This window comes from Aplysia californica, unplaced genomic scaffold, assembly GCF_000002075.1.
Source record: "Aplysia californica isolate F4 #8 unplaced genomic scaffold, AplCal3.0 scaffold00097, whole genome shotgun sequence".
NCBI classification, from domain to species: domain Eukaryota; kingdom Metazoa; phylum Mollusca; class Gastropoda; order Aplysiida; family Aplysiidae; genus Aplysia; species Aplysia californica.
Genome location: NW_004797367.1, coordinates 1,042,149 through 1,055,471, shown reverse-complemented (window position 1 = coordinate 1,055,471; position 13,323 = coordinate 1,042,149). Strand labels below are relative to the sequence as shown.

General features: G+C 44.3%; 1 protein-coding gene across 1 annotated transcript; it reads left to right on the top strand.

Annotated features, from left to right (window-relative positions):
- Positions 1 to 1,949: 1,949 nt before the first annotated feature.
- Positions 1,950 to 3,433, top strand: LOC101856566 (WAP four-disulfide core domain protein 3). Its single transcript, XM_013080731.2, has 2 exons — positions 1,950 to 2,194; positions 2,631 to 3,433. Exons 1-2 carry the CDS (start codon positions 2,143 to 2,145, stop codon positions 2,921 to 2,923), a joined length of 345 nt encoding a protein of 114 aa, XP_012936185.2. The 5' UTR covers positions 1,950 to 2,142; the 3' UTR covers positions 2,924 to 3,433.
- The last annotated feature ends 9,890 nt before the right edge of the window (positions 3,434 to 13,323 follow it).

Here is a 13,323-nt window from a genome sequence, read left to right as displayed (position 1 = left end):
ATTTTTTATATATTTTTTTTTGGGGGGGGGAGGTTAAGGTGGCTATCGAATTCGTTTGAACCGGTCGAATTGTGCCATGATAGCAGCTTTGGTCTATCCATCGAGGAAAATCTGGCTTACCTCGACTCAGCTCGTCTGAATTCGATTGGCAGTGTGTGCACATTGGTATTATAATAAGCGCTCCGCCGTTGCATGCAGGATACCGGAGTTTCATTACTGAGCGGGGAAGTTTTATCGAGTATCTCTGTCTTTCTGATGGGGTTGTGTTAATGTACCCCTCTCCGCCCAGCTTGGCCCTGAGTGGCAGGGTCAGAGCCTATCTTCAAAACGATCTAAATTGTGTGGATAGGGGCTTACAATTTAGTCAAATAAAATCGTATGTTTTACAAGAGAATAACAAACACAAAATAAAGAAAAATGAAGGAGGGTAGACAATGATGGTATATGTTTGATGAGGAAATAAAAAAGGAGGACGCCACACCAGAACACCCGCTAACCACTCTCTTAGGCGCAAACTTTGCACGTAAAAAGGGCTTATATGATTTGGGTTCTATTCACGAATAGGAAAACGTTTTTATTGAGTGTCTCCGTCCATAATCTCTCGTTCTTATCCAAAATTCTGGAAAAAGTTGTTTCTAGCAGACTCTTACAGCCTATTAAAGCAAATAATCTTCGCGAAGATTATCATTATCAGTCAGCAATACAAGGCACGCAATAGTACCGAGACAGCGTTACTTAAGGTATATACTGAAATTTTAAAAGATATTGGTGAAATAGAAGTGTGTCTTCTTTCTCTTTTGGACCTTTCGGCTGCTTTCGATACCATTCATCTTGACATTTTTCACGAGAGACTAAATACTACTTTTGCTGTAAAGGGTACTGTCTTGTGGTGGTTTGAGTCACATCATAAAGATCGAACACAAGCAGTTGTGGTTGGAAGCACGTGTTCTGATAATGTTATGCTTAAATTTGGTGTTCCTCAGGGGTCTGTTCTTGGACCTGTCTTGTTTACAATGTATACACTACCTATTGCTGATATTTTAAGACAATATGGCATGAATTACCATCTTTATGCCGATGACACTCAGATTATAAATTTATTGATTATCACTTTTAGTCTACTCCACTGAGCTATGTATTCGGAAACTAAAAGGATGGTCAGTAATAAATTGAAACTTAATTATGACAAGACAGAAATAATGTTGACTGGAAATACAAAAGCCATTAGAAATCTCCCAGAACTACACATTCTTATCAATAACCATACCATTCGTTCAAAAAGAAGTCTTAAAATGTCTGTGTCCTCCCAAATTAGTCAGCCCAGCAAACGTATCTATTTTCAGCTGAAGAAAATTGACTGTGCAAGAAATTATTTAACTAAAGCAGCAGCCAAGACATTAGTAACAACATTGATTTTTATTAAAATTAGATTATTCTAATGTTATTTTATCCGATTTGACAGCAGAAAAAAACTATCCTTGTACTCCAAAAATCAAGCAGCAAAATTTGTAAGGAAACAAAACAAATCAGCGCACATAACACCAATTCTGAAAGAACTACACTGGCTGCCAGAAAAAGAAAGGATCAAATACCAAATTTGCCGTTTTCTATTACTTTAAATTTAAACGTGTAAATGATAGTGCACCTTTTTATGATAAAAAATTCCTGAAATTATATCATCCACCCAGAGCCACCTCCTAAATGATCTCAAAAAGAGTGTTATATAAAAGTAATAAAGTATTATGATGTGATGTAGGCCTTAAACCTTAAACACTGAATAAACTTACTTACTTACTAAAGTAATACCTTGATTTGAGTCAAATGCTCGAGGGTGAATAAATCATAATATTTAATATTGTTATATTAATTTTTTTTCCAGCCTGCTCACCCCCGAAATGATCTAAATTGTGTTGGTGGGAGTTTAAATCACTTAAACGGAAAAAATATTATATAAATCGTGTCGTTAAGGAATCTCGTTCCCTCATTCCAGCCTCTTCAGAACTTCCCTCCAATCTCCGGTCGTCCTATGAGGAGGAGAACCAGGTACAAAGACTAGCTCCCTCCCCCGGATGCCCAGCTTTCTCCTCATTGGACAACTCGTGTGTCAATCAATGCCTTACGCACTCAGACTGTGGTCCTGCCATGCTGTGTTGCTACAATGGGTGTGGCCAAGTCTGTACGGAAGACACGAGAGGTGAGTGGGCGGGGTTTAGATTGACTGCCTTGTGTTGCTGGAGTGTCTGTAGCGTGTTTTATTGTTGTTGTTGTAGTAGTAGTAGTAGTAGTAGTAGTAGTAGTAGTAGTAGTAGTAGTAGTAGTAGCTTATTCTTATTTCTAGTGCTATCGTAGTCTTGATTGTCGTTGTTTCATCATCATCATCATCTTCGACATCGTTGTCGTCGTCTATCGTTCTCATCTCTCCTTCATTTCTGATTATTTTATTCTCAAGTTACGCCTCTACTCTCTCTTTGACCCTTAGTATAGCATCTTATGGTTTGGCAAGTGACGTAAAACTGTGACTAAAACAGCCTCCCCACCAAAAAAAAACACCTTCGGAGAGGGAATGTGACTCCTTGTCGTGACCTCTGTAATAGTATTCTCATACACCACATTCAATCTGTCTTCCACAGTGAGAAGGGCGCCTAAACGAGGCACCTGTCCCCGTGTGTTCCGAGACAGCAATGCTGTCTGCACAGACGAGTGCGCCAGCGATTACCAGTGCCCGGGCCTCCAGAAATGTTGCAACTCTGAGTGCGGCCGCCAGTGTACAATGCCGTGTTTTCATTGGCTGACGAGATCCTCTTTGTGGCGTGTGTCTCCGAGGTGTGGTAGCAGAGCAACCAATCAGAGCCCCAGACGACACAGACACTCGTGGAAGCGGAACCAATCAGGGGGTCCGACAAATCCTTGGCTTCAGAGTTGATTGGTGTGTGGAGAACTGGACTGGAGAGAACTTTCCGTGTGCAACACGCTCATTACAAAGTTGAAAAATGAACGACGGAGGGAAGGGGTAGTCAATACGCGGGCGGACCAGCTAGTCGTTGTGACCCCCCTACCAATAATGCAGGCCTTCATACAAACAAATTATACAAACTTCGGCAACAGAAGCAGCAACAGCAGTAACAACAAACAGCAAGAGAAAGAACAACAGCAGCAGCAACCGCAGCTGCAGCAACACTGCCGCCAAACATAACCACCAACAGCAAGAACATCTTAAACAAGAAAAATAATAAAAACAGCAGTCCCAATACAAAAGAAAGAAGCACAAAAACAGCCGCTGAAAACCCCAGCTGCGGTAGTAAATGCAACTGGAGAAAAGGCCATAAAGCAAGAAGACTCTCAATTTGGAAATGCCATGTGAAGCTAGTCATGCTTTTGCAGATCGCATTCTTTTTGCCATTTCTGAATAAACTGATTTTTGGAAAAAGTATAATTTTGCGAAAATTTGATATCTTTTCTTTTTCCAGGTTTATCATAACAGCCCAGTAGGCTCTATTCCTGTTGTTGTTGTTGTTGTTGTTGTTGTTGTTGTTGTTGTTGTTGTTGTTGTTGGTGTTGTTGTTGTTGTTGTTGTTGTTGTAATTGTTGTCTAGGGATGGGGAGCTCTCGTGGTCTAGAGGTTATGGTTTTTGCCTGTCATTCAATAGGTCCCTGGTTCGAATCCGGACAGCAATGAAAAATTTTGTTCTAAAAAATGTTATCCTTTCACCATCTTTCCTGCTCTATCCATATTCGTTTGTCTCCACTTTCTGCTCCCTCCTTCCATCTCCCTCCCCTTTGCCCCCTCCTCTGGACTCCTGCATGACTCTTTCTGCAGCCTTTCTACCGCTACTGCTTGGCTCCTTCTCACTGCTGTCTTTCATCCACACTCCTGATTTCAGGGTAAATAAGATCTAACACACGGTCTTTTCGGATAAAGGAGAAAAATCTCGGAGGTCCCGTGTGCAAGTTACGCATCTTTAAGATCTTAAAACCGATAAGAATAGGCCTCGGCCGCCACCCGGGCAAAATCCAAAATTTGTTGTTATTGTTGTTGTTGTTGTTGTTGTTGTTGTTGTTGTTGTTGTTGTTGTTCTTCTTCTTCTTCTTCTTCTTCTTCTTCTTCTTCTTCTTCTTCTTCTTCTTTTTCTTCTTCTTCTTCTTCTTCGGGCGATAGATATTTGATCAGAAAGAAGGAACAAACTCTACGTCAGAACTCCAACAAACAACCCACATAAATACCTACATATGTTCAGTTTTAGAAGAGATTTATAGCCCTTGCAACACAAACTTAGGTCATATTATAAGTCCCGAGGATTAGAGGCGTTACTTGAGAGTAACAAACAAACCCCCCCAAAAAGGGGGAAGAGAGATATAACGGTGATAGATGTTTGATCGCCAAGAATGAGCACACTAAAGCACACCACCATCCTACAGGTTTTATGAATGCATCATTATTTGCTAGAACTCGAACGACACATTTACTGTCTGTATCTCGTGTGGTTTACATCTGCGTCCAATTTCATGAGTCAGAACCATGTAACCACATTAGGTTTCCGGAAAACAACTTTAGCAATATCCGGTTTGTCCCCAATAGGACTGGAATATCGATAGTAACTTAATCGGTGAAGGGTAGGGGTAGGAGAGTAAGGGAAGGGGTAGGAGAGTAGGGGTAGGGGCAAAGATAGTACATAACAAGATGGGCCACTTCTCTCTTTGAGCCAATTAAAAAAGTGTCCTCAAAATTTGGTGGCGCCCTCTTCACAAAAGCGCACTCTTTGCGAACAGAGTTACCCTACTTGAGTTTTTAAAAATTAAAGTGAAACTAGCAAGTTTTGGGATAAATTTCGGAAGAACACTTTTTTTAAATGGTTACGCTGACAAAAAACCTCTTCCGGAGGAAAGGGTGGTGGTTTTCTTCGTTTAATTTGACTTTAGAATGAAAGGCGAGAGGTCATTAAAATTTAAAAAACCTAAAACTCCGCACTGAACGTACCCGAACTGCTGATGAACAGCAGTCGATCTGCGCAAGCAAGGAGGTGCTATTCCTATTCTTCTTCTGGAAAAACGAAAGAGAGCTTCAAAACAGACTGCAGCGCCATCTGAAGCAAAGAGCATACTTCCTGCGGACACTTTTTTGGCTGAGTGGCCCATCTTGTTATTTACTATCTTTGGTAGGGGTAGGGGTAGGGGGGTAGTAATCGATTCTTGGGACCAAACCCGGGTAATCCCAAAGATTCTGTATAACGAGATGGTTAACTCCTCTCTTTGAACCAATTAATTTATAAAAGTGTCAGCAAAATCCGGTGGCGTCCTCTTTGAAAAAGCGCCCCTTTGAGAACAGAGTTATCATTCTTGTGTGTGTGTGGGGGGAGGGGGGGGGGTGAAATTGAAACTAACAAGTTTCTGCATAAATTATAATTAAAATTTCGGAACAATGCCTTTTTCAATGGTTACGCTGACACAATCCTCATCAGGTGGAAGGGATGACTGTTTTCTTCGTTTAATTTGGCCTTTGAACGAGAGGCGAGAGGTCATTAAAATAAAATAAACCAAAAACTCTGCACTGAGCGAACCGGAACAGCAGGTGTGCAGGGGGTGCTATTCCTATTCTCTCCAGGAGAAACGAAAGAGAGCTTCAAAACAAAGACTACATCGACATCTGAAACAATGCGCGGACTTCCGTTGACACGTTTTTGGCAGAGTGAACTATCTTGTTAAGTACAATCTTTGGTAATCCTTCAATTCTCTTTGTTATCAACTACAGCTGCCCACAAGCTCTACCAGATCGATACAGCAATGGGTCCATAATCTAGTTGGAATCGAGTAGTTGACCTTAAATCTAGAGCTCCATTAGATATATGATGTCAAAAGAGGGATAACTTACGATGCAGTTCCAGCCTATAATCGTTTTTGTGTTCCTGAAAGCTTAAACCCGGAAATGCGAAATTATTGCCTTTAGCGATTCATCCAATTCAAAACGTTTGGCTTGCTCGTAAGCAACATAATAATAATAATAAATAACTTTTGTATAGCGCAAATCCCCGTTCAGCAACAAGCTCTATGCGTTTCACAATCTGTACTATTACCGCTGCAGACCTGAGAGCAATTTGAAACAACGTCAACTTCCTGGGAAGCATGAAGGGAAATATTATGATAATGTCCAAAATTAGCTTACTACTTTATAAAGATGTTTGACTTGTTAGCATCTGTGATTTGTGGTGAAGCAGTTAGATGTTTCGCCTTCGAATGCAGAGGGCCTGAGTTCGATTCCCATGTGGTGAGAAGTTTTATCGAGTATTTTGGTCCATCCGCTGGAACGTTGTATTCCTCTCAGCATGTGTTGACCCTGACAGGCATGGCTGAAGCCCACCTCCTAATTGATCTAAATTGTGTCGTTCGGGGCGTAAAAACACCTACATAAAAAACAACTGTTACCATTTTCTGGAAATATAAAAAGAACAGGGTTTTTTTCGGCATTCATTTGACGTCCGGGGGGATAGAGTTTTTGTTTTGTTTTGTTTTTTTCTTTGCCTAATTTTCTGAAACCGGTGTCTATTGTGGAATGGCCATAGGCTCTTCTCCGCTGCACATGACAGAATGGGTTCGATTTCTAAGACAGAAAGTCTGTAATATCGAGTGTGTCCGTCTTTCTGCTATATGATATGGTATCCTTCTCATCCATTGCTTTAATGTAGGTGGAGGGGGGGGGGGGTCACCCACATTGACACAAATTAGATCAATTAGGAAGAAATTTGCGCACGTAGACTCCGAGACTTAACGCCCTTATCCGTGAAGGCTAGGAGTTACATTTTACCTAACATAAGCAGGGGTGTGGCTGAACGACAGCAGTAAGAATGAGCCTTGGAGTAGCAGTAGAAAGGCTGCAGAAAGAGTCAGGGGCACAGAGAAGGGGAAGGGGGAGAGGTGTGGGGGTGAAGACTAAAAGTAGAGACGAAATCAGACGACCGAACACTGTTAGAGAGCAGGAAAGGAAGTGAAACTAGAACATCTTAGAAAAGAAAATTTTCCGTCGCTATCCGGATTTCAAACCGGGACCTACTGGGTGCGAGGCGAACATTGTTACCTCTAGACGACGAGAGCCCCTAGATCTATACGTTCTCTGATCGTCTAGCCCTAGATAGATAGTAGGGGGGGGGTAATGAAAGAGAGAGCAAGCCTCACAATAAAAGGTGCATTTATCCAGCTCATAGACACGACCTACACCATGCTCTATGCACTTTGCAGCTATTATTTCGCAAATCAGACCTTAGTTTTAGTTTTAGTAAGTGTTTTACGGCACTTGCAACACAATAATGTCATATAAGTGCCGAAGATTAGAGGAGTTACAAGAGAGTAACACACACAAAAAGAAGGAGGGGAGATAAGGAAGATAGAAGTTTGATATGAAAGAAGAAGCAAACCACACCAGAGCACCCGCCAACCACCCACCAATCAGACCTTAAAGCACCCAGAAGCAACACAGAGTAAATCACGAATTGCACGCACTAAAACACTAACAAACTGTCTATTACTATTAGCCGGATAGCCATTCCCACCTGGGTGAAAGGACGAAAAGTCGTGCTAAGTGTCTTCCTCAAGGACACAACGTCGGGGCCCTGACTTGATTCGAACCCACGACCTTGCGGTTAAAAGTCTGAGAGCCCAGTCATGTTTCTATAGGAACACCCACCAACGACCACAGTGTTATCGTAAACAGCAGTCATTAATGCATACACATTTTAATTCTACAAGACCGTCGTTTCGTAAGCACCGCTGGGCAAATAATATCGAAGCTGGATGGAGAGCCTACATGAAGTTCCAATAACCAGACAAAGATTCTTTATCATTAAACATCAGCGGAAAGGTCAGGGCCGCAGGCGAGGGTCTTGAAGAGCGCTGAAACAAACGTCGCGACGCGGTGGAATCAAGCGCTCGCACCGTCAAGTTTTGGGCATGTAGAGTCATTGGTATAATCTTAAAGCTTGTTTATTTGTTTTGCTTTTGATGAAAAAATCCCCTTCTAACTTGAACCGAAGTTGATGCATATACATTTGCGACAGAAGGATGTGGGGGTCGCTTGGTGTCAGAGGTAACATTATCTTGAAAATGTCCGCTAAAGTTTGGTGACTTTCAAATCTTGAGAGTCCATGCAAACGGCAAATTTACATTTTGTGTGCCTTCGATTAACGCTTTTCAGTAAAACCCACACAGAAATATATTTTTTTGAATATACATAAAAGGTGTTGAGAAAAAAAAAAAAGAAAAGAAAAGAAAAGAAAGAAAGAAAGAAAGAAAAATCAAGAATTTTTTTTTCCAAAGGCCACAAAATGCCGGTTTCCAAGATTTTATTATTTTGACGAGCATCTGTTTTCACTACGATGACTTACTAAACAAAAGTACAACAGTTTTGTTGGTTAGGGCGGGGGTGTGATGGAGGTAGGGTGGGGGTGGGAGTATGGTGGGGGTGGGGACAACAGCATGACATGGCCCTGAGGATACAAACAAATGCAAACATGTTCTCTGGATTATTTATATCAGTCAATTGAAGATGTAAAGGGCAGTAAATAAAGTGTAATCGCCTGAAGAGTATTATTACAATGGATGGTTATCATCATTATTATTGAGAATGATTTGGTGCGGGAAGGCTGATACGTAGTGAGGCATGGGAAAGCAAGCAATTAAATATATCATTGGAGTATGTTTGTTCTGTTTACTTTATTGTTTTGTTTGTTTGATTGTCTGCCTGTTTTTTTGTTTTTTGTTTGCTTGTTTGTTTGTTTGTTTGTTTGTTTGTTTTGTTTGTTTGAGCAAAAACATATCGACACGATAATGTGTATTATAATGTGAGGAAGGAAAAAACGACAATGGAAAAATAACAAACAACAACAACAACAACAGCAACAACAACAACAACAACAACAACAACAACAACAACAACAACAACAACAACAGGGAAGTGTGACATTAGTTACAAAACAAGAGGAGTGATGATCGCGCCAACAGGCAGCCTTCTGTGCTCCTCTTAATTTGTGGTGTTCCTGACTGTTTTTAATTCCTGGATATTTTTAAAAAGTTATAGATCTACCATCATGTGCATTTAGTTTCGGCGATTAATGTGATAACTTTGTCCTTGAAGTAAAGAAAAAACAACAACAACAACAAACTTCCGGTTGGCAAATAATCATGACGTCAAGTTCTTATTTATTCTCTACAGTGAACCTCATTGTTTCTGCTTAATCTGAGGAAGAAGCTCGCTCTAAGATTCAAAATTTTTTCTACGAGCTTCCCCTAATCTTCATGGTCACCAATCATCGGTTTGAATGGACAGTGTAGAGATATTCACCGAAAGGGAAAATAGAACAACATACTCCCCAGACACTCTGTTGTTATTTCGACCAATGAACCATGTCTTTATATCTCCCAATGTTATGAGGAAACTAAGAGAAAACAATCTAAATAGGATCCCAAAAACTACACGGTCAAAGAGAGGAGGGAAAAGAACATTACAATTTGAAATATCTCAGAGAAAAAACCCAGGTCAAACAAAAGGACACCAAACCCAAGCCGACACCGCCCCCAGAGAGACAGTGCGACTCCAAGAGGCGGCCCGGCCTCCCCATTTTTTCTCCCCAGGACCCAGAGCCTCCAATGAGAACAGCACCAGCGCTAGAGAAACCCCCACTCATAATACTCAGCCGACACTCAACCGGCACTCTCCGACCCACAGTGGAGCTACCGCAATCAACACTGTTGCCCAAGCCGAAAGGACATCCCCTTCACCGGATGCCCTGCCGCCACAGGTCTGCAACGCCTGCGGCCGAAAAGAGAGGCTGCTTCTTAACCCGTTCAGATGCAGTGCTGACGGCTGCAACGAGAAATGTCATCAATCCTGCAGCGGCATCTCCCGGTACTCCAGGAAGCGCGAATGGCTCTGCAGAACTCACTGCTCACCCCCAGTCTTCGTCGACCAAACACCCCGACAGGAGACCTTTGCCAGACGCGAGTGCAGCGTCTGCAGCAAGATGCTCAGGAAAAACGCCGGCCGGTTCCGCTGCGACGAATTGGGATGCTCAAGCGAGTGCCATAAGGACGTTAGGTGCAGCCACATCGGCAGGTACCACCCCAAGACAAAATGGAGGTGTGCAACCCACTCCTGCAACACGGCACCAACCGCAATCCCAATCACAAATAACACTGTCAGATCTACCCCCCTACCATCCACCCCACGGCCCAAAGCCAATTGTAAGGGCTGCCGGAAACCAATCCGAGTGAATATCACGCCAGTTGCATGCGCGTCCTGTACCCAGTACTTCCACAAGTCTTGCACGAAACTAACGAGACTGCTCGCAAACGCCGCTGCGGAAGGTACCCACAGTTGGATCTGTGAGGGTTGTGAGCGGTCGAATAAGCCCAGAGACTTCACACGGATGGTGGGTGGCACAGCGATCGAAACATCTGCCGAGGAACCCCAAAAGTGGACCAAAAGTTCGCTCAGCATTATGCAGTGGAACGCCGATGGCATCGCAACTAAGGCAAACGAGCTTGGACTTCGCTTGAAGGAGGGTGATTTCGACATCTGCCTCATCCAGGAATCGAAACTAAAACCAAGTAAGACGACACCTAGATTTGAGGGATATTCATCAATCAGGGTGGACAGACGGAGCCAGGACGGAGGTGGAGGTCTCATATCTTATATCAAGAATACCCGGGTTTTCGAACATGTCCGAGACGCGTCCATAAGAGGAACTGAGCTTTCAATGTTTAAAGTGAGGGTCGGGAAGAGGAAATGGGTCACACTGTGCAACATCTACTGCCCCCCCCCCCCCCCCCCCCGGTCAGATCCCACACATCTCAACAATCTACACGTTTGGCAACCGACGAACTCCCAACCACACCCGAGTCTATCATACTAGGTGACTTTAATGCCCACTGTCCCCTTTGGGATCCCTTTCAACCACCAGATGCAAGAGGGGAGAGTCTGCTGAACTGGACACTTGATAGCGACATGACGGTAATGAACGACGGAAGACACACTCGTATCAACACCAAGTCGAGACATGACGACCATCCCAACCCCAATCCCTCTCCCTCTTCCCTACCATCAACCGGAGGAAAAAGTACCCCTGATGTCTCTATATGTGGGTCAACATGGAGCGGGAAGCACACCTGGTGCCCAGTAGACGGAATTGGCAGCTCTGACCATGCGCCGATTTCCGTGACCCTTAACACTGAGGTCAGCCATGGATCAGTATTCAAGGGTCAAGTCACCTGGAAATCGTTCGGTGTCGACTGGAAAGCTTTCACCGACGCCGTTGAACGTGACACTGTGACTAGAATGCCGTTGAACAACCACATCCGCAACATGGTGTCTCCACACTGCCCTGATGGACGCGGTACCCGTATTGTCGGCACTGTGAAACCAGGCAGGCACACAAAGACATGGGAAACCCCCACAGTTCGAAGAGCAATCCGGAGGCGAAATAGACTCCGGAAAGAGGTGAGAACCCGCCGCAAAGAATGGCTAGAGGCGTGCCACGTGGCGCAGGAGACGATCAACGATGCTAAGACCGACGCCTGGCGAAAACTGCTCGAGAAAACCACCAACTCACAGGACGACATCAAGATGTGGAAAATCATAAAAAGCCTCAACGGTACCCCTGAGACAAACTCGCCAAATGAAGCAATGTCACACAATGGGCGATTGGTGACATCAAGCAAGCATAAGGCGGACATATTCGCAGACCACTACGCGAACGTCTGCAGTCTAAACATGTCGAAAGAAGACAGAGCAGAAAACTGGCAACTCAAACAGCGACTGAAATACTTACGGAACAACCCAAGGGCAGACCAGCCCGATTTCACTATCGGGGAACTGAGGAATGCCATTGCAAAGATGAAGTCCCGCGGATCACCCGGACCAGACAACATCCCCCCGTCCTTCCTCAAAAACCTGGGTCCCAAGGCGCTGAAGAAACTGCTCTCCATCTTCAACATGTCATTTCGCTCAGCTGATGTCCCACAAGTCTGGAAAGACGCCATCATTGTCCCCCTCCTCAAGACCGCCAAACCAGCATCGGAACTAACGTCGTTTAGACCGATAAGCCTCACATCCTGTGTCATCAAAGTTATGGAGAGAATGGTATCTGAACGACTGTACGACATGGCCGAGCGGAACGGCTGGTTCTCCGAACTGCCGGCTGGTTTCAGGAAGGGGAGATGTGTGGAAGACCAAATTCTGAGAATTACGCAGAAGATTTCTGATGGCTTCCAAAAGAAGGAGAAATCGGTACTCGTCCTCCTCGATTTTTCAAAGGCATACGACACGGTCTGGCGAGAACGCCTACTCCTCACCCTCCTGGGCAGAGGTATCCCAGATACATACGTTTTATGGCTGAATGACTTCCTTCAAAATCGTCAAGCCAGAGTCCGATTCAATGGAATACTGAGTAATAGCAGGAAAATGAACCAAGGTCTCCCACAAGGTTCGGTCCTGGCACCCATCCTCTTCCTTTTTTATATCGACGAACTGGCGAAACTACTTCCGGACGATCTCACCATTTCACTCTACGCTAACGACGTCTCTATCCTCGCTTCATCACGCACGACACGAGACGCCGAAAGTCTGGCACAAAGAGCGGTGGACATCGTTGCTGACTGGAGCAGGCGATGGAAACTCACGCTAAACGGCTCAAAGAGCGAGACAACATTCTTCACGCTCGCAACATCTGACTCGGAATGGAAGCCGTGCATCACGATAAATAATTCGTCAATTAGGTATGAGCCCTACGCAAGACTCCTGGGAGTCACACTCGACCGCAGGCTCACGTTCAGGAAACAGGTTGAGACAGTAATAGCTAAGGCCACACAGAAGATGAGGATGCTCGGCGCTGTAGCGCACTCAAAATGGGGATGGAGGAAAGACGACCTACGCAAGGTCTACCTCACTCATATACAAAGTGTTCTCAACTTTGCGAGCAGCAGCTGGCAACCGTGGCTCAGCAAAACTCTGATAAATAATCTGGAGGTGATTCAAAACAGATGTCTGCGACTGATTACCACCCAAGCCCAGTCCTCACCGATCGAGGCACTTCGAGCTGAAACGGGGGTCCCAAGCATTCAGTCCACCATAAATGCTAACTGTCTCCGATCAAGAGAGAAGGCCCTCCGACTGAACAACGACCACCCTCGACGAATTGCGGCAACGGAACAAGTGCACAGACGCCTAAAAGGACGCAGGGATTTCCGAAAAAGGGCCGAAGACGTCAGCAAAAAGAGCCCACATCTGTTCGACTGCGAGAGGAGGCCCATCACTTACTTCGAAACCAGGCTCTGGGAACGTGG